This window comes from Manis pentadactyla, chromosome 3 (genome assembly GCF_030020395.1).
Source record: "Manis pentadactyla isolate mManPen7 chromosome 3, mManPen7.hap1, whole genome shotgun sequence".
In the NCBI taxonomy this organism is placed as follows: Eukaryota; Metazoa; Chordata; class Mammalia; order Pholidota; family Manidae; genus Manis; species Manis pentadactyla.
This window is the reverse complement of record NC_080021.1, coordinates 70,777,952-70,799,589: the sequence shown is the minus strand read 5'-3', so window position 1 is coordinate 70,799,589 and position 21,638 is coordinate 70,777,952. Positions and strand designations below refer to the sequence as shown.

The following is a 21,638-nucleotide window of genomic DNA, read 5'->3' as shown; positions in this document are numbered from 1 at the left end:
ATACATCACCCTCTGCCTCTATAATACTGTCAAAGGCTCTAAAAGCAAGCTGTCAGGTAAGTAAGAAGTATTGACTGCACTAACTGGGTAACTTAAAATAAGCATGGCTAGATTAGACAATAACAAGATAATCCAAAAATGATGATTAAGAAACCAGGCAGAAAGAATAACACTATCCAATACTTTTTTAAACCTTTAATACATACTCTTCATACACCATCACTCTGGTTGTCTTCAGGTTTCTTTGCAAGTTCTCCATATTCTTATTAAATTCTAAAGGAAACTATCAATCCTTAATGTATTTGACAGGTGAAATCACATTCATAAAAAAAATCAGTTATCTACCTACTACAAAGAAGATGAAAAAAACCTGTCTCCTAATTGAGAGTGGAAAGGAAGGCATTCTCACAATTACCAACATCTACCAGAATGTCTCCAACTATTAATTATATATTAATCCACTGGATTAAGTCTGTAAACTTGCCAAGTATTAGGTGTTCATTAACCAAGCTGTTCTCATTTTTCACATAAAAAGAACTGATTTAAACTAGAGAAAGGATTAAGTTACCTAGTTTTTAACTTTAATGGTATTAGATTGTATTAAACAGTGAAAGTTATAGTATTTTTCTCCTTTAAGGGAAAAGGAACAAAATATTTACCAAGCTAGGATAACATGGGAGTGCATAGGCATTATATAGACATTACTTTATTTCATCCTTGATACCACTACCATCATCCATTGTTTGCAAATAAAGACACACCAAGGATCAGAGAGGTTAAGTCATTTCTTCTTTATTCACACAACTACTTGGTGGCAGGACCAAGATGCAAACCAAAGTTGATGTGACCACAGACTCCATTTTTTCTCAACATCCCATGTTGCCAACTGGTGATGGAGGTCCACAATAGAAAAGATGAGGTAGATGATAGCTTCCTATTCCTTGATTCTATTTACTACTGCTGAATTGACTTATGGTCACTGGAACTACTTCTACATTGAGTTCATCTCCAAACCTGACACTGATCTCCCCATTCTCCAGATTCTTCATTTTATATACTACTTATTTTGGCACCCAATCACACTCCATCTTAAAATGTTACAGTAAATATATTCGTATTTTATTTCTGCAAAAACATAGGGAGAAATGCCTTTTACATTTCTATGTCCTTCAACAGTGTCCAGCACCCAGTGTGGATTTGATATGCTATTTATCTATGTGTTCCCCAGAGATTAGCAGAATGTTACACAGCAGAGGATCAACATATGCTTGATCAAAGAAGTAGAATGAACGTGTGACTATAAAGTCATGGAACTTTTTACTAAAGCTTGTAGATTCAGTGCCATTAATTTTTAATTATAGCTCTGTGGGTAAAATTGTAATATTTTCAGAATATCTCACCTGTCTTTAGTATATCTGCATATCAATAGGCATTCAGAGATGGAAAGAAGTACCGCTTTAGTGCATTTGCATCATTCCTCAGGGGTGGAGAGAGAAGTTCATCTCCTTATCAATGGGCAAGAAAGGGCTTATCTGTACCTGACAGGTGAGGGGAGGGCAGGTTTTGCTTCTCCTGCAGCAGGAAAGAGAGAAGGGCCCGGACTGCAGTTTGTAAGCAATAACTGAATTTTAAACTTTATTTCTCCCTTTGACTGATTTCAGTTTTTGGAAGTTTTTTGCCCCGGGATTTCCTCTCCCCGGACTTACAAGCTCCTTATGGATATTTGTTGGATTTTAACAATCATCTTAGAAGACAGAAAACAAGCCTAAAATGAAGAAAGCAATTTTAAGCACCCGTAAAGCAAGATTTGGTGCACTCGTATTTAGCTGCCTAATGTCAGTATTCCATAACATTATAAAGTTTTATTTCCCGTTTCTTACGTGCAATGTTAGCTTTTACAACTAGGTGTGCAGCCCTAGGGCGAAACACTTTAGTTCACCCCTTTAAAAGGGAAAAGCAACGTGATAATAAAGGATCTATATATATATATATAATTATTAAGGCAGAAACAGCATCCAAGACATGCAAGATGAGACCAACACTGTCATGATTACTTTTTAAGTGGTCGCTGATTTCCCTGCGGCCACAGCAAACCTTCATTCTGCAGCAAGTGTCCTGAAGGAAGCATCAACCGCTGAACCACTCAAACTGACCCCACAAAACGCCTTTCTAAAGGAACAGTTGTTTCTTAAATCGCACATCAGGCGGAGAGGGAAACCAGGCACCTGCGCTAGACAGTCGGGCTCGGGCACTTGTTTCCATGAGCACCACCGAACGAGCTCCTCTGCGGTGCCGGAGGCACAATTCTGTCCCCAGCTGCCACTCGGGGAAGGCTCTGTCGAGCCCAGAGACAGGCCCCGACAACCCCCCGCGCGCTCGCCGTCTCCCGCCGCCGCGCCCCCGCCCTCAGCGCTCGCCGCACCTGCAAATCCCGCGCGCTCGGTGGCCCGGGCCCAGAAGACCGCCTCTCCAGCTCGCCCGGCTCAGGGCCGCCGCCTTCCGCCATCTTTCACCTGCTCGCCGGCGCCTGCTGCAGACGCACCGCCTGCGACTTCCTGGGCTGGTTGCCTGGCAACCGCGGGGCGGGGCCGGCTGCGCGCGCCCCTCTTCCGGCGCCAGCCCACCTGTTCCGACCCCATTTCCTTAAAGGAGGAAACTGATGAGACGCCCTCCGCACAGAACGCTTCGTGAGGGCATCCTGCTACGTCTGCTGTATGCCCGAAGGTGCTGTAGACTGCCCTAGAAGGCAGCATCGATTTTGCGGGTTCTTGTAACTCAACAACGAAAACTGGGTATTTTTTCTGATAAAAATTACATTACTAAACTACCAAGGACTGGGTGGTACATCGCCCCCACGGCGTGAATTGGTTTTGAGGAAGAACACTGTAAACTCTTTAATCAGAACTGGAGACTACTAAACTCTGCGTTCACCTGAAAGTTATTTAAATTCTTGTTTTATTCCAGGCACTTTTATGCTCTGAAATGCAAAAGTAGAAAGCAGTAGCCCCCGGCCATTATAAAACTCACAGTCTAGTGGGGAAAAGAGAGATGTACACAGATAATAATATGCAATTTGCAATGGAACTTTAAGAAAATGTTTCGAGTGGAATGTGGGGCGTGAAGGGGAATATATTGGTGGTGTGTATGCGCACTGTGCACCATGTGTACTTGTCTCTCTCCCTGCCAGGTATTATTACCGTGTTGCACTTGAGGAAATGAGATGATAAATAATGACTAAATTCACCTTGTTGGAAATAGTGGTACCAGATAGCAGATCTTGAATTTGTGGTCTCAATATTCTTTGTAATACAACATTCTGCCTTAGAACTCTGGCTGTTTTACGTCCCAGAGCTTGGCTAAATCTTGTAGGTTAAGTACTTCCAGTAGAGTGGATCAAAATGACAACAAAAGGCATAGGCTTGAGAGATAATGTTCGTGTTGATTAAGTTCTACATGGTTGAAACTTAGGAGAAATGACAAAAGGTGGTTATGGGGCGGGGCAGGGGCGGCGCGGATCTAGACTGTAGAAGTAGGCTTAGGGCAGACTCTGAAGGATCTTGCCTCAGTGAAGAGATTGGACATTACTCTCTGAGCCAATAATTCTCAAAAGTTCCTGCACATTAGAACCTTCTCTGCTGCTCTTTCTCACACCTGAACTCAGATTTAATTAGTGTGGGGTGGGTCTCAAGCATCACATATTTGAAGATGATACCCAAGTGGACTTTGCTTCTGGCTATGACAGCATACCTGGTACTGGACTTGCCCTTCCCATTCCCAACAATTTAAAAAATCTAGGCAAAATATACAAAACGGCTGTTTCCAGACATTGAATAACAAGCAGTTCAGGTCTGTGATATCCAGAGAAGGGAAACAAGAAAGATGAGCTGTGTTTGCCCTGACTTTATGCCTGGAGCTCTCATGCATTGCTGGTGAGAATGGAGAATGGTACAGCTACTTTTGGAAATAGTTTCTTCTAAAGTTAGAAATTCAGTTATCATAAGACCAAGCATTTTCACTCCTAAGTATTGACCCAAGAGGAAGAGAAACATGTTCACAAAAATATCCACCCAAATATTCATAGAAACTTTACTTACAATAGTCCCAAACTGGAAACAATCCAAATGTCCATCAACAAATGAAAGGATAACATTTTGATAAGTTCATACAATGGAATTCTACTTGACAGTAAAAGGAAGAAATTACTGATTCATGCACCATGGATGAATCTCAAAGACGTTATCTTGAGTAAAAGAAACCAGATGCAAAAAAGTAAATACTGTCTGATTCAATTTATATGAAATTCTAGAACAGGCAAAACTAATGATTATTGACAAAAGGCTGTTGGTTGCTTGGGGTTGTCTCTTTGGGGAAGGATACCTTTGGGGAATTTGACTGAAAAAGGACATAGGAGTTTTTTGAGGTGATGGCTATTATGGTGTTAGTCATACAGGTATACAGGCACATTGGAGATAACATAGGTTCATTTCCAGACACTACAGAAAAGTTAATATTGCGATAAAGAAATGAACTTTTGGTTTTCCAGCACATATGAAAGTTATGTTTACACCATATTTTAGTCTATAAAGTGTGCAATAGCACATGTCTAAAAAATAATCTGTATTTTGCAGATAAGTATGTATCTTAATTTAAAAAATAATTTATTGCTAAAAAATGCTAACCATCAGATGAGCTTTCACCAAGTCATAATCTTTTTGCTAGAGGGAGGATTTTGCCTCAGTGTTGATGTCTGCTGACTGATCAGGGTGGGAGTTGCTGAAGGCTGGGGCAGCTGTAGAAATTTCTTAAAACAATAGTGATATTTGCTGCATCTATGGGTTCTTCAGTTTGTGAATAATTTCTCTATATCATGCCATGATGTTTGATAGCATTTTACCTAAAGTAGGACATCTTTCAAAATTGGAGTCAATCCTCCAACCCTGCTGCTTTATCAACTAAGTTTATGTAACTTTCTAACTCATTTGTCGTCATTTCAGCAATCTTCACAGCATCTTCACCAGGAGTAGATTCCACCTCAAGAAATCACTCATCCCTGATCATGATAACAAATATAATAATATTGAAAAGTTTGATGTATGGCAAACATTACCAAAATGTGACAGAGATACGAAGTGAGCAAATCCTGTTAGAAAAATGGTGCCAATGTACTCGTTTGTTGCATAGTTGCCACAAGACTTCAATTTGTAAAAAATGCAGTATCTGCCAAGCACAATAAAACAAAGTGTGATACAACGAGGTATACCTGCACATTTGTTAAAAACACACTGAGCTAATACTTAAAACAGGTGAACTTTATGGTATGTAAATTATGCATTTATAAAGATGGTTGAAAAAAACCTTCCCCACATAATTCTGTTGTGCAGCAGTGATGGAAGGCACTGATCTAATCACTGATCTGAGGCAATTGGGATCCATTAAAGGATTTGTGTGATTGAGAAAGATCACAGACATCGGTGTGTCAGATAATTCAGAGTTAGGAAGCTAGAAGGTTATTGCAACAATAAGAGGTGGGTGATTAGGACTCAAGTTTTGTCAATCGCAGTGATTACAAAGAGAAGCAACAGTAGGGATATTAGGGTCAGACCCACTAGGTTTTGCAGTCATACATGGGGAATATAGGAATAAAGAATGACATTTGGGGTTTTGGTGAGGTGATTTGATAAATGGTGCTTACCATTTACATTTACAATGTAAATTACTGTGTTGAAAGGGAGAGGCATACTTCAAAAGAAAGAAACAAGCCTAATTATGGACATTTTCAATTTCAAAAGTATGTGGGACACTAGGGTGAAAACACATCATGGAGCAATTGCAAATACGGGTCTAGATATCGGTAGACTAGGACAGTTTTGGTTTGGAGATTGAGATTTGGGACTGTCTGCATGTAAGTGGTAGGGTAGATGAGGCTTCCAGTGGCAGTGGAAATGTGAGAAGATAGGAGGACCCAGCATACTCAGAAGCACCCACATTGAAAGGCTCACTGGAAAAATTAAATTTTCAGGGATTTTACAGGCAGGTGTTAAACAGCCATTACTAAAAATTAAATTGTACATATTTACAATGAAGTTATAAACAATGTAATAAATACTCCAAAATTATTATCTCCTAATTGTTTAAATACATTTTATTACTATTTGTGCTCTTGAGGTTATTTATATTTATTGAATCTATATGGTGGCAATGGCACATAAGGCCATGCTACTGCACACCTCTTCCCAACTCCACCTTTAGTGACAACATGTTGGTAGCTTGAAAGTCTCCAGGGTGAGAATCTTTATACCTCAGAAATTGGTAAATACTACAGATAAGAGTTTGATATATTTTGTCCATTGTCTACTCTAGATTTAAGAGTGAGGTGAAGAAATGTTTACAAAGTAGTGAAGACTCCAAAGTGTTCTCTGTCTGTAGCTGTTCTGTGGATAGCAAACAAAAATTAAAAGGACATTCTCATCCAGGAATTTAAAGTTGTTAGCTGACTTGGGAAATGAAGTTCTCATTTCATGTCATTGAGTTACTAAGCATGTGTGGATTGTTTTATTCACATCTTCTCAACATGAATGAAAATATCTACTGATGTTCACATTGTCCCCCTCTCTTTTTGTTGTGATGAAAGCTGTAGCACCTCTTCCCATTCTTAACCAAAAAATGTTATCACAAATAGTTCACTCCTCCTCCATTCTCTTCTTTTTATTCTCGAGGTAGTTGAGGGCTTCAAGAATCATGGAATTTATTCTATATGAAATATCCCCTGGGAGCTTCTGCCACACACTTGCTTCAGCATTTGTGTTGTTTCTTGGGGTATTTACACTGAAAACTTAATTCAAATACCTTCTTACACTTACTTTTTCCTTCCATTACATTGAAAGATCATAGAGGCTATGCCCACATCTTTATTTCTAGTGCCTTATCATAGAACCTGGAAAATAATACATACCTTCAATAAATATATGAATGAATGACAGAAGGACAAAAGGAAGGTAGGAAGGAAGGAAGGAGGTAGGTATCATAACTCAAACCCAGGTTTGACTAGCCCCAAAGCCCATTTTCCATTCATAGAAAGTCAAAAAATAACAAGATATATCAATGGAGATCATCATAATATATGGACAGGAGAGAGAGTAAAATGCAGGCCTGTTCATTCACCTTGGATTAAAACAAACTGTATCTGACTCCAGCTTCCCAACATAAGTGAAACTCACACTTGTGTGATTTTACTTATGCTGGAACATCACTGAGGCCAAGATCAAAGCTCACTGTAGTCCACAATGGCCTTATTTCATCCTTTAAAACATTTTAATCTTGGCCTTTTAATACTTACAGAATACAAAATATTCATAGCTCAGATCAATTCAAGATGGCAACGGGAGAGATGAGACAGAGAATTCCTCCCAAAACGACGTATAGTTAATACAACTAATCCTAAAAGAGCAACAGGAAAGAAGGCTGCACCATACTACACATACCTAGAGAAAAGAGCAGACCTCATAAAAAAGGGTAATGTACCCAAGCCTTGATCCAGTGGGACTCAAGCCTTTCCCCTGCCCCAGCTCACCAGCAGGAGAAAGAGAAATGGAGCGGGGAGGGGGTGGAAGCCTAAGACTGCTGAACACCCAGCCCTGGAGATACACTTTGGAGCACAAACCTATATTGTGTGGTGCTCTTGAGGTTGTTGGGGTTGGGAAGCTGGGACAGGTGGAGTGCTTGAGAGACTGAGATTCTGGTCATTTGTGGAGGATGGGAATCCACATCGGGCTGCTCTGGGACAAAGCAAAGGTGGTTAGTCTGAGAGGATTCCTAGCAGAGAGAGGGCTACAGAAAGGGTAGGGATTGCATGGAGCTTCCTGCATGAGAAAAGGGATAGGTAGACAAGGTTGTCTGGGCATGCTCTGCCCAACAGGTAGGAGTTTTGAGGAGCTTCAGGCACTCATCCCTCTGGCTGGCTACTCAGATCTGAGGCTCCCCCACCGTGAAATGCAGCCTGCTGCGCCTTCCTCCTGGCCTTCCAGCACCAATTTGCAAACAGACATTCACTGTGCTGGCCAGCCAGAGGGAGGCCCTGCCTACAACAGCTAGAGATGCAAAGCACAGAGACTTACACCAGGTGCTCCTGCCACTGGCTCTAAGACTGGAGACAGGCACTGTAGCCGGGAAGCAGGAAACAGCTCTTTCCTACCCCCAGGCACCAGCGCCACTCCCATACAAGCCCCAACTTTACTCCAGGGGCTGAGCAGCGCCAGAGAGCAGAGCTTCTGGGCACTAGATGGCACCATATAGAAATATGAAACGTCAAAGGAAACTGATTCAGACCAAAATCACACAAACCCCAGAAAAAGGGCCAAATGAAACTGAATTCACCAATCTTCTTGAAAGAGAGTTCAAAATAATAATCGTTCACATGCTCGTGGAGGTACAGAAAAACATTCAAGAACTCAGGGACAAATTTAAGAGGGAGATTTAATCATTAAGAAACTCCACATCTGAAATGAAACATACAATGGAGGAATTTAAAAGCAGATTAGATGTAGTAGAAGAGATGGTAAATGGAATAGAAATTAGAGAAGAGGAATACAAAGAAGCTGAGGCACAGAGAGAAAAAAGAATCTCTAAGAATGAAAGAATATTGAGAGAACTGTGTGACCAATACAAACGGAACAGTATTTACATTATAGAGGTACCAGAAGAAGGAGAGAGACAAAAAGAAATAGAAAGTGTCATTGAGGAGGTAATTGCTGAAAACTTCACCAGTATGGGGAAGGAGATAGTCTCTCAGGCCATTGAGGTGCACAGATCTCCCAACACCTGGGACCCAAGGAAGACAACATCAAGACATATAATAATTAAAATGGCGAAGATCAAGGATAAAGACAGACTTTAAAAGCAGCTAGAGAGAGAAAAACGATACATACAAAGGAAAACACATAAGGCTATCATCAGATTTCTCAATAGAAACCTTACAGGCCAGAAGGGAGTGGCATTATATATTTAATGCAATAAAGCAGAAGGTCCTGAAACCAAGAATACTCTACCCTGCAAGGTTATTCTTTAAATTTGAAGGAGGGATTAAACAATTTTCAGATAAGCAAAAGCTGAGAGAATTTACCTGCCACAAACAACCTCTACAGTGCATTTTGGAGGGACTGCTATAGATGGAAATATTCCTAAATATAAATAGCTGTCACCAGGGTAACTAAACCACAGCAAATAATGTAGAACAATTAATTACTAAGCAAATGCAAAATCAAATCAACTACCCACAAAGTCAATCAAGGGATAAATGAAGAGTACAGACTATAATACCTAATATATAAAGAATGGAGAAGAAAGAAAAATGAACAAAAAAAAGAACCTTTAGGTTTTGTTTGTAATAGCATACTAAGTGAGTTAAATTAGACTGTCAGACAGTAAGGGAATTACCCTTGAACCTTTGGTAACCAAAAATCTAAAGTGTGCAATGACATTAAGTACATACCTATGGATAATCACCCTAAATGTAAAAGGTCTGAATACACCAATGAAAAGACATAGAGTCACTGAATGGATAAAAATACAAGACCCCACTATATGCTGCCTACAAGAGACTCACTTCAAACCCAAAGACATACACAGACTAAAAGTGAAGGGATGGAAAAAAATATTTCATGCAACTAATAGGGACAAAAAAGCAGGTGTTGCAGTACTTGTAACAGAAAAAATAGACCTCAAAACAAAGAAGGCCACAAGAGACAAAGAAGGACATTACATAATGATAAAGGGATCAATCCAACAAGAAGATATAACCGTTAAAAATATCTAAGCACCCAACATAGGAGCACCTACATATGTGAAACAAATACCAACAGAATTAAAAGGGGGAAAAGAATGTAATGCATTCATTCTAGGACACTTCAACACTCCACTCACTCCAAAGGATAGATCAACCAGACAGAAAATAAGTAAGGAGACAGAGGCATTGAACAATATTTTAGAACAGATGGACCTAACACACATCTACAGAATTCTCCACCCAAAAGCAGCAGGATACACATTCTATTCAAGTGCACATGGAACATTTACAGGAATAGATCATATACTAGGCCACAAAAAGAACCTCAGTAAATACAAAAAGATTGAAATTCTACCAACCAGCTTCTCAGATCACAAAGGTATGAAACTAGAAATAAATTATACAAAGAAAACAAAAAGCCCACAAATGCATAGAGGCTTAATAACATGCTCCTAAATAATCAATGGATCAATAATCAAATAAAAACAGAGATCAAGCAACATATAGAGACAAATGATAAAAATAATTCAACACCACAAAATCTATGGGATGCAACAAAGGCCATGCTAAGAGGGAATTATATTGCAATACAGGCTTACCTCAGGAAAGAAGAACAATCTGAAGTGGGCAGTCTAAACTCACAATTAATGAAACCAGAAAAGGAAGAACAAATGAGGCCCAAAGTCAGTAGAAGGAGGGACATAATAAAGATAAGAGCAGAAATAAATAAACTTGAGAAGAATAAAACAATAGAAAGAATTAATAAAAAGCAACAGCTGGTTCTTTGATAAAATAAACAAAATACATAAACCCCTAACCAGACTTATTGAAAAAATAGTCTACACACATAAACAGAATCAGAAATGAGAGAGGAAAAATCACTACAGACAACACAGAAATACAAAGAATTATGAGAGAATACTATGAAAAATTATATGCTAACAAACTGGATAACCTAGAAGAAATTGACAACTTTCTAGAAAAATACAACCTTCCAAGGATGACCCATGAAGAAACATAAAATCTTAATACACCAATTACCAGCAAAAAAATTGAATTGGTAATCAAAAAACTACCTAAGAACAGAACTCCTGGACTAGATGGTTTCACCGCTGAATTTTATCAAACATTTAGTGAAGACATAACATCCATCCTCCTAAAAATTTTCCAAAATGTGGAAGAGGAGGGAAATACTCCCAAACTCATTCTACAAGGCCAACATCACTGTAATACCAAAAACAGGCAAAGAAACCACAAAAAAGAAAATTACAGACCAATTTCCCTGATGAACGTAGATGCAAAAATACTCAACAAAATATTAGCAAACAGAATTCAAAAATACATCAAAAAGATCATCCATCATGATCAAGTAGGATTTATTCCACGGATGCAAGGATGGTATGACATTCAAAATCCATCAACATCATCCACCACATCAATAAAAAGAAGGAAAATAAACCATATGATCATCTCCATAGATGCTGAAAAATCATTTGACAAAATTCGACATCCATTCATGATAAAAAACTCTCAATAAAATGGGTATAGAAGGCAAATACCTCAACATAATAAAGATCATATATGACAAACCCACAGCTAACACTATACTTAACAGCAAGAAGCTGAATGCCTTTCCTTAAGATCAGGAACAACACAAGGATGCCCACTCTCCTCACTTTTGTTCAACATAGTTCTGGAGGTCCTAGCCATGGCAGTCAGACAACACAAATAAATAAAAGGCCTGCATATTGGCAAGGAAGAAGTTAAACTGTCCCTGTTTGCAGATGACATAATATTGTACATAAAAAACCCTAAAGAATCCACTCCAAAACTACTAGATCTAATATCTGAATTCAGCAAAGTTGTGGGATAGAAAGTTAATACACAGAAATCTGTGGCATTCCTATACACTAACAATGAACTAGTAGAAAGAGAAATAAGGAAAACAATTCCATTCACAATTGCATCAAAAAGAATAAAATACCTAGAAATAAGCCTAACCAAGGAAGTGAAATATCTATACCCTGAAAACTACAAGACACTCATGAGAGAAATTAAAGAAGATACCAATAAATGGAAACACATTCCATGCTCATGGATAGGAAGAATTAATATTATCAAAATGGCCATCCTGCCTAAAGCAATCTACAGATTCAGTGCAATCCCTATCAAAATACCAACAGCATTCTTCAATGAACTAGAGAAAATAGTTCTAAAATTCATATGGAACCACAAAAGACCCCGAATAGCCAAAGCAATCCTGAGAAGGAAGAATAAAGTTGGGGGATTATGCTCCCTGACTTTAAGCTCTACTAAAAAGCCATAGTAATCAAGACAATTTGGTACTGGCATGAAAACAGACCCAAAGACCAATGGAACAGAACAGAGAGCCCAGATATAAACCCAAACATATATGGCCAATTAATGTACAATAAAGGAGCCATGGATATACAATGGGGAAATGACAGCCTCTTCAACAGCTGTTGTTGGCAAATCTGGACAGCTATATGCAAGATAATGAACCTGGATTATTGTCTAACCCCATACACAAAAGTAAACTCCAAATGGATCAAAGATCTGAATGCAAGTCATGAAACCATAAAACTCTTAGAAGATAACAGAGGCAAAAATATCCTCCATATAAACATGATCAACTTTTTCCTGAACGCATCTCCTTGGGCAAGGGAAAGAAAATAAAAAATCAACAAATGGGACTACATCATGCTAAAAAGCTTCTGTACAGCAAAGGACACTACCAACAGAACAAAAAGGCATCCTATGGTATGGGAGAATATATTTGTAAATGACATATCTGATAAGGGGTTAACATCCAAAATATATAAAGAAGACATATGTCTCAACACTCAAAAAGCAAATTATCCAATTAAAAAATGGGTGGAGGATATGAAGAGACAGTTCTCAAAAGAAGAAATTCAGATGGCCAAAAGGCACATGAAAAGATGCTCCACATCACTAATTATCAAGGAAATGCAAATTAAAACCACAATGAGATATTACCTCATGCCAGTTAGGATGCCCAACATAGAAAATAATAGGAACAACAAATGCTGGCAAGGATGCTGAGAAAGGGGAACCCTCCTACAATGCTGGTGGGAATGTAAACTAGTTCAGCCCTTGTGGAAAGCGGTATGGATGTTCCTCAAAAAACTAAAAATAAAATTACTATTTGATCCAAGGATTCACTCTAGGAATTGACCCTAAGAATGTAGTTTCCCAGTCTGGAAAAGACATATACACCCCTATGTCTATCGCAGCACTATTTACATTAGCCAAGAAATGGAAGCAACCTAAGTGTCCATCAGTAGATGAATGGATAAAGAAGAGGTGGTACATATACACAATGGAGTATCATTCAGCCATAAGGAGAAAACAAAGCCTACCATCTGCAACAGCATGGATGGAGCTAGAGGGTATTACGCTCAGTGAAATAAAGGTGGAGAAAGACACGTGGAGAAAGACAGGTGCCAAATGATTTCACTCATCTGTGCAGTATAAGAACAAAGCAAAAATCGAAGGAACAATTAGCAGCAGACTCACACAACCAAAGAATGGACTAATAGTTGCCAAAGTGAAAGGGCCTGTGGGTGAGGGGGGGAAGGGAGGGAGAAAGGGAATAAGGGGCATTACGATCAGCACACATAATGTAGCGGGGTGGGCATGGGGAAAGCAGTATAGCACAGAGAAGACAAGTAGTGATTCTATAGCATCTTACTACGCTGATGGACAGTGACTGTATTGGGTTATGTGGTGGGGACTTGATAATGGGGGAATTTAGTAACCATAATGTTGCTCACGTAATTGTATATTAATGATCAAAAAAAAAAGAATAATGATAGGTGCTTACTTCCATCGGCATATGTTACCTGTAATCTACGACAACCTCTGGGTAAGGATTTGTCTTCATTCTAAAGAAGTACTTGAGGACCAGAGAAATAAGATTAATTTCCTCATATCTCCCAGCTATGAGGTAGCAGGACTGCCTTAAACTCAGCTCCATCACACTTACATGTAAATGTTTTTCCTTTATGCCACCTACGTCTAGTTTGCCTTTTTGTTTCGTTGACAGTTTCCCTTGTTATGAAGATTTTTAATTTGATGTGTTCCTCTTATTTATTTTTGTTTTTGTTTCCCTTGCCTGCAGAGACATATCTCGAAAGAAATTATTCATGCTGATATACAAGGGATTCATACCTATGTTTTCTTCTAAGAGTTTTATGGTTTCATGTCTTATAGTCAGGTATTTAATCCATTTAGAGTTTACTTTTGTGTTTGGTATAAGATAGTGATCTATTTCTGTTCTCTTAAATGTAGCCGTCCAGTTTTCCCAACACCATTTATTGAAGAGACTGTCTTTTCCCCATTGTATATTCTTGCTTCCTTTGTAATGTATTAATTGATCATATTTGCATGGGTTTACTTCTGGATTCTCTGTTTGATCCATCAATCCTTGAATCTATTCCTGTGTCAAAACCATACTATTCTAATCACTGTAGCTTTATAGTGTAGCTTGAAATCAGGGAAAATAATACCCCCAGCTTTGTTCTTCTTTCTCAAGATTGCTTTGGCTGTTCAGGGTCTTTTGTAGTTCCATATATATTTTAGAATTATTTTATCTGGTTCAGTGAAAAATGCCATTGGTATTTTTATAGGGATTGCATTGAATATGCATAGTGCTTTGGACAGTATGGCCATTTTGACAATATTAATTCTTCCTATCCATGAGCATGTGATAGATTTCCATTTATTTGTCTTCTTCATTTTCTTTCTTTTATTTCTTATAGTTTTCAGAGTAGAGGTCTTTCACCTACTTGGTTAAATTTATTCCTGGGTATTCTTTTCTTTTTGATGCAGTTGTAAATGGAATTGTCTTCCTGACTTCCCTTTCTGATAGTTTGTTATTATTGTATAGAGACACAACAGATTGCTGTGTATTGATTATGTATCTTCAACTTTACTGAATTTGTTTATTAGTTCAAAAGGATTTTTGGTGGAGTCTTTAGATAGTATCATGTCATCTGTAGTGACATTTTACTTATTCCTTTCAAATTTGGATGTGTTTTGTTTATTTTTCTTGCTTAGTTCCTGTGGCTAGGACTTAATATTATGTTGAATAAAAGTGAGTATGCATTCTTGCCTTGTTCCTAATCTTAGAGGAAAAACTTTACACTCTTTATGACTAAATATGATGTTAGCTGTGGGTGTGTCATATATGGCCATTATTACATTGAGGTACATTCCCTTTGTACTTTCTTTGTTGAGAATTTTTTTATTAATTTTATTTTGGTATCATTAATCTACAATTACATGAAGGACATTATGTTTACAAGGTTCCCCCTTTCACAAAGTCCCCTCCACATACCTGTTCACAGTCACTGTCCATCAACATAGTAAGATGCTGTAAAATCACTACTTGTCTTCTCTGTGCTGCACAGCCCTCCCCATGCCCCCCCCAACACTATACATGTTAATCGTAATGCCCCCTTTCTTTTTTCCTGCCCTTATCCCTCCCTTCCCACCCGTCCTTCCCAGTCCCTTTCCCTTTGGTAACTGTTAGTTCATTCTTGGGTTCTGTGCTTCTGCTGCTGTTTTGTTCCTTCAGTTTTCTTTTGTTCTTATACTCCACATATGAGTGAAATCATTTGGTACTTGTCTATCTCCACCTGGCTTATTTCACTGAGCATAATACCCTCTAGCTCCATCCATGTTGTTGCAAATGGTAAGATCTGTTTTTTTCTTATAGCTGAGTAATATTCCACTGTGTATATGTACCACATCTTCTCTATCCATTCCTCTACTGATGGACATTTAGGTTGCTTCCATATCTTGGCTATTGTAAATAGTGCAGTGATAAACATAGGGGTGCATCTGTCCTTTTCAAACTGGAGTGCTGCATTCTTAGGGCAAATTCCTAGAAGTGGAATTCCTGGGACAAATGGCAATTCTATTTTGAGCATTTTGAGAAACCTCCATACTGCTTTCCACAATGGTTGAACTAATTTACATTCCCACCAGCAGTGTAGGAGGGTTCCCCTTTCTCCACAACCTCGCCAACATTTGTTGTTGTTTGTCTTTTGGATGGTAGCCATCTTTACTGGTGTGAGATGATATCTCATTGTGGTTTTAATTTGCATTTCTCTGATGGCAAGCGACGATGTGGAGCATCATTTCATGTGTCTGTTGGCCATCTGAATTTCTTCTTTAGAGAAATGTATATTCAGCTCCTCTGCCCATTTTTTAATTGGATTATTTGCTTTTTGTTTGTTGAGGTGTTTGAGCTCTTTATATATTTTGGATGTCAACCCTTTGTCGGATCTGTCATTTATGAATATATTCTACCATACTGTAGGATACCTTTTTGTTCTATTGATGGTGTCCTTTGCTGTACAGAAGCTTTTCAGCTTGATATAGTCCCATTTGTTCATTTTTGCTTTTGTTTCCCTTGCCTGGGGAGATATGTTCAAGAAGAGGTCACTCATGTTTATGTCTAAGAGATTTTTGCCTATGTTTTTTTCTAAGAGTTTTATGGTTTCATGACTTACATTCAAGTCTTTGATCCATTTCGAATTTACTTTTGTGTATGGGGTTAGACAGTGATCCAGTTTCATTCTCTTACATGTAGCTGTCCAGTTTTGCCAGCACCATCTGTTGAAGAGACTGTCATTTCCCCATTGTATGTCCATGGCCCCTTTATCAAATATTAGTTGACCATATATGTTTGGGTTAATGTTTGGAGTCTCTAATCTGTTCCACTGGTCTGTGGCTCTGTTCTTGTGCCAGTACCAAATTGTCTTGATTACTGTGGCTTTGTAGTAGAGCTTGAAGTTGGGGAGTGAAATCCTCCCCCCTCCCCACTTTATTCTTCCTTCTCAGGATTGCCTTAGCTATTCAGGGTCTTTGCTGTTTCCATATGAATTTTTGAACTATTTGTTCCAGTTCATTGAAGAATGCTGTTGGTAATTTGATAGGGATTGCATCGAATCTGTCTATTGCTTTGGGCAGGATGGCCATTTTGACGATATTAATTCTTCCTAGCCAGGAGCATGGGATGAGTTTCCATTTGTTAGTGACCTCTTTAATTTCTCTTAAGAGTGTCTTATAGTTTCCAGGGTATAGGTCTTTCACTTCCTTGATTAGGTTTATTCCTCGGTATTTTATTCTTTTTGATGCTATTGTGAATGGAATTGTCTTCCTGATTTCTCTATTAGTTTACTGTTAGCGTATAGGAAAGCCACAGATTTCTGTGTGTAAATTTTGTATCCTGCAACTTTGCTGAATTCCAATATTAGCTCTAGTAGTTTTGGAGGGGAGTCTTTAGGGTTTTTTATGTACAATATCATGTCATCTGCAAATAGTGACAGTTTAACTTCTTCTTTACCAATCTGGATTCGTTGTATTTCTTTGTTTAGTCTAATTGCCATGGCTAGGACCTCCAGTACTATGTTGAATAACAGTGGGGAGAGTGGACATCCCTGTCTTGTTCCCGATCGCAGAAGAAAAGCTTTCAGCTTCTCGCTGTTCAGTATGATGTTGGCTGTAGGTTTATCATATATGGCCTTTATTATCTTGAGGTACTTGCCCTCTATACCCATTTTGTTGAGAGTTTTTATCATGAATGGATGTTGAATTTTGTCGAATGCTTTTTCAGCATCTATGGAGATGATCATGTGGTTTTTGTCTTTCTTTTTGTTGATGTGGTGGATGATGTTGATGGACTTTCGAATGTTGTACCATCCTTCCATCCCTGGGATGTATCCCACTTGGTCATGGTGTATGATCCTTTTGATGTATTTTTGAATTTGGTTTGCTAATATTTTGTTGAGTATTTTTGCGTCTACGTTCATCAGGGATATTGGTCTGTAGTTTTCTTTCTTGGTGGGGTCTTTGCCTGGTTTTGGTATTAGGGTGATGTTGGCTTCATAGAATGAGTTTGGGAGTATTCCCTCATCTTCTATTTTTTGGAAAACTTTAAGGAGAATGGGTACTATGTCTTCTTTGTATGTCTGATAAAATTCCGAGGTAAATCCATCTGGCCCAGGGGTTTTGTTCTTTGGTAGTTTTTTGATTACCACTTCAATTTCGTTGCTGGTAATTGGTCTGTTTAGATTTTCTGTTTCTTTCTGGGTCAGTCTTGGAAGGTTGTATTTTTCTAGGAAGTTGTCCATTTCTCCTAGGTTTCCCAGCTTGTTAGCATATAGGTTTTCATAGTATTCTCTAATAATTCTTTGTATTTCTGTGGGGTCCGTCGTGATTTTTCCTTTCTCGTTTCTGATATTGTTGATTTGTGTCGACTCTCTTTTCCTCTTAATAAGTCTGGCTAGAGGCTTATCTATTTTGTTTATTTTCTCGAAGAACCAGCTCTTGGTTTCATTGATTTTTGCTATTCTTTTATTCTTCTCAATTTTATTTATTTCTTCTCTGATCTTTATTATGTCCCTCCTTCTGCTGACCTTAGGCCTCATTTGTTCTTCTTTTTCCAATTTCGATAATTGTGACATCAGACCGTTCATTTGGGATTGTTCTTCCTTCTTTAAATATGCCTGGATTGCTATATACTTTCTTCTTAAGACTGCTTTTGCCGTATCCCACAGTAGTTGGGGCTTTGTGTTGTTGTTGTCATTTGTTTCCATATATTGCTGGATCTCCATTTTAATTTGGTCATCGATCCATTGATTATTTAGGAGCATGTTGTTAAGCCTCCATGTGTTTGTGAGCCTTTTTGCTTTCTTTGTACAATTTATTTCTAGTTTTATGCCTTTGTGGTCTGAAAAGTTGGTTGGTAGGATTTCAATCTTTTGGAATTTACTGAGGCTCTTTTTGTGGCCTAGTATGTGGTCTATTCTGGAGAATGTTCCATGTGCACTTGAGAAGAATGTGTATCCTGTTGCTTTTAGATGTAGAGTTCTGTAGATGTCTATTATGTCCATCTGTTCTAGTGTGTTGTTCAGTGACTCTGTGTCCTTACTTATTTTCTGTCTGGTGGATCTGTCCTTTGGAGTGAGTGGTGTGTTGAAGTCTCCCAAAATGAATGCATTGCATTCTATTTCCTCCTTTAATTCTGTTAGTATTTGTTTCACATATGTTGGTGCTCCTGTATTGGGCACATATATATTTATAATGGTTATATCCTCTTGTTGGACTGAGCCCTTTATCATTATGTAATGTCCTTCTTTATCTTTTGTTACCTTCTTTATTTTGAAGTCTATTTTGTCTGATACTAGTATAGCAACACCTGCTTTTTTCTCTCTGTTGTTTGCATGAAATATCTTTTTCCATTCCCTTGACTTTAAGTCTGTGCATGTCTTTGGGTTTGAGGTGAGTCTCTTGTAAGCAGCATATGGATGGGTCTTGCTTTTTTATCCATTCTATTACTCTGTGTCTTTTGATTGGTGCATTCAGTCCATTTACATTTAGGGTGATTATTGAAAGGTATGTACTTATTGCCATTGCAGGCTTTAAGTTTGTGGTTACCAAAAGTTCAAGGTTAGCCTCTTTACTATCTTACTGTCTAACTTAACTCACTTATTGAGCTTTTATAAACACGGTCTGATGATTCTTTATTTCTCTCCATTCTTATTCCTCATTCTCCCTTCTTCACATGTTAGGTGTTTTGTTCTGTGCTCTTTTTAGGAGTGCTCCCATCTAGAGCAGTCCCTATAAGATGCCCTGTAGAGGTGGTTTGTGGGAGGCAAATTCCCTCAACTTTTGCTTGTCTGGGAATTGTTTAATCCCTCCTTCGTATTTAAATGATAATTGTGCTGTGTACAGTATTCTTGGTTTGAGGCCCTTCTGTTTCATTGCATTAAGTATATCATGCCATTCTCTTCTGGCCTGTAATGTTTCTGTTGAGAAGTTTGATGATAGCCTGACTGGTTTTCCTTTGTAGGTGACCTTTTTTTTCTCTCTGGCTGCCTTTAGTACTTTGTCCTTGTCTTTGATCTTTGACATTTTAATTATTATGTGTCTTGGTGTTGCCCTCCTTGGATCCCTTGTCATGGGAGTTCTGTGTACCTCTGTGGTCTGAGAGGCCATTTCCTCCCCTAATTTGGGGAAGTTTTCAGCAATTATTTCTTCAAAGACACTTTCTATCCCTTTTTCTCTCTCTTCTTCTGGTACCCCTATAATGTGGATATTATTCTTTTTCGATTGGTCACACAGTTCTCTTAAAATTCTTTCATTCCTGGAGATCCTTTTATCTCTCTCTCTTCATCAGCTTCTCTGCATTCCCGTTCTCTTTTTTCTAGTCCATTAATGGTCTTTTGCATCTCATCCATTCTGCTTTGAAGTCCTTCCAGAGATTGTTTTATTTCTGTATTCTCCCTCCTTCATTCTTGCATATTTCTCTGCATGTCCATCAGCATGGTTATGACTTTTGTTTTGAATTCTTTTTCAGGAAGACTAGTTAAATCTATCTCCCCAGGTTGCTTCTCAGGGGAAGATGTAGAAGATGTCGAAGCTGTATGGGTTAGTCTTGTCTGGATCAAATTTTTTTGCCTTTTCATGTTGATAGGTGCAGTGGTATGCTATTGACACGTCTGTCAGCTGGGAGAGCCTAGACTGTTTCCAATTGCTCCTGGCCTTTCTTTACTGGGACAACTGTGACCCCTCGTGGCTTGTGTTGGGCAATTGCACGTAGACTGGGTCTCTGTATCTTGCCGGACCGGTATGGAGGAAGCTCCCTTGCTATGGGCATGGCCAGCCTCAGGCTGCTGCTCTGCTATGGTGGGGCCCCGGAGGGTTAATGCACTGGGGGCTGTTTAGCTGTTTACCTCCATGAGGGGTCTCAGAGCTGTTGCCCAGGGGGTTAGTGCACCCAGAGTTCCCTGGAATTTCCAGTTGCTGGACTGTGACCCAGGATGCTTCCATGCAGCAGTGGGGTCCCTGTCCCTTTAAGACTTTCAAAAAGCACTTGCTTTTCTTTGTCCCTGGGGTGCTGGCTGCAGGACCCGCTCACAGGTCTTATTGTCCTGCTTCCCTAGTTTACGGCACCCCATGCACACACTGTGTGTCTGCGCTCTGGTGTGGGTGGCTAGGGCTGGGTGTTTAGTAGTCCTGGGCTCCCTCTCCCTCCTCGCTCTGACTCCTCTCCTCCTGCCGGGACCTGGGGTGAGGGGCCTTGGGTTCCGCTGGGCTGTGGCTTGTATCTTACCCCTTTCACCAGGCGCTGGGTTCTCACAGGTGTGGATGTAGTCTGGCTGTTGTCCTGTGTCTTCTGGTCTCTCTTTTAGGGGTAGTTGTATTTGTTGTATTTTCAAAAATATGTATGTTTTTGGGAGGAGATTCCCACTGTCCTACTCACGCCGCTATCTTGGATCTGCCCCTGTTGAGAGTTTTTATCATAAATGGATACTGAACTTTTTCAAATGTTTATTCTGAATTGAGATTATCCTGATTTTTATCTTTATTTTTATTAATGTGGTGTATCACATTGGTTGGCTTGCAGATATTGAAACATCCTTGCATCCCTGGAATAAATTACACCTGAACATAGTTTATGATCCTTTTAATATATTGTTGAATTCAGTTTGCTAATATTTGGTCAGGATTTTTGCATCTATCTTCATTAGGGATATTGGCCTATAATTTTTTTCCTTTCTTTTTTTTGTAGAATCTTTGTCTGGTTTCAGTATCAGGTAATGCTGGCCTGGTACAATGAATTTGGAAAACATTCCTTCCTCTTAATTTTTTTTTAGAATACTTTGAGAAGGATTGGTATTAACTCTTCTTTAAATGTTTGATTGAATTCACCTGCGAAGACGTCTGGTGTTGGACTTTTGTTTGTTGGGAATTTTTTGGTTACTGATTCAATTTCATTACTAGTAATCAGTCTGTCAAATTT

General features: G+C 38.8%; 1 protein-coding gene across 3 annotated transcripts in view; it reads right to left on the bottom strand.

Moving 5' to 3' along the window:
- UBXN2B (UBX domain protein 2B) overlaps positions 1–2,583 on the bottom strand; it is an 85,718-nt gene extending 83,135 nt beyond the window's left edge. For all 3 annotated transcript variants that reach the window (XR_008996295.1, XR_008996296.1, XM_036886256.2), the window contains exon 1: positions 2,423–2,583. Coding sequence is in view for 1 of the 3 variants with exons in the window: in XM_036886256.2 (XP_036742151.2) it covers positions 2,423–2,506 (84 nt within the window). In the remaining 2 variants the exon portion in view is untranslated. The remainder of the gene's footprint in view (positions 1–2,422) is intronic.
- Between the last annotated feature and the right edge of the window lie 19,055 nt (positions 2,584–21,638).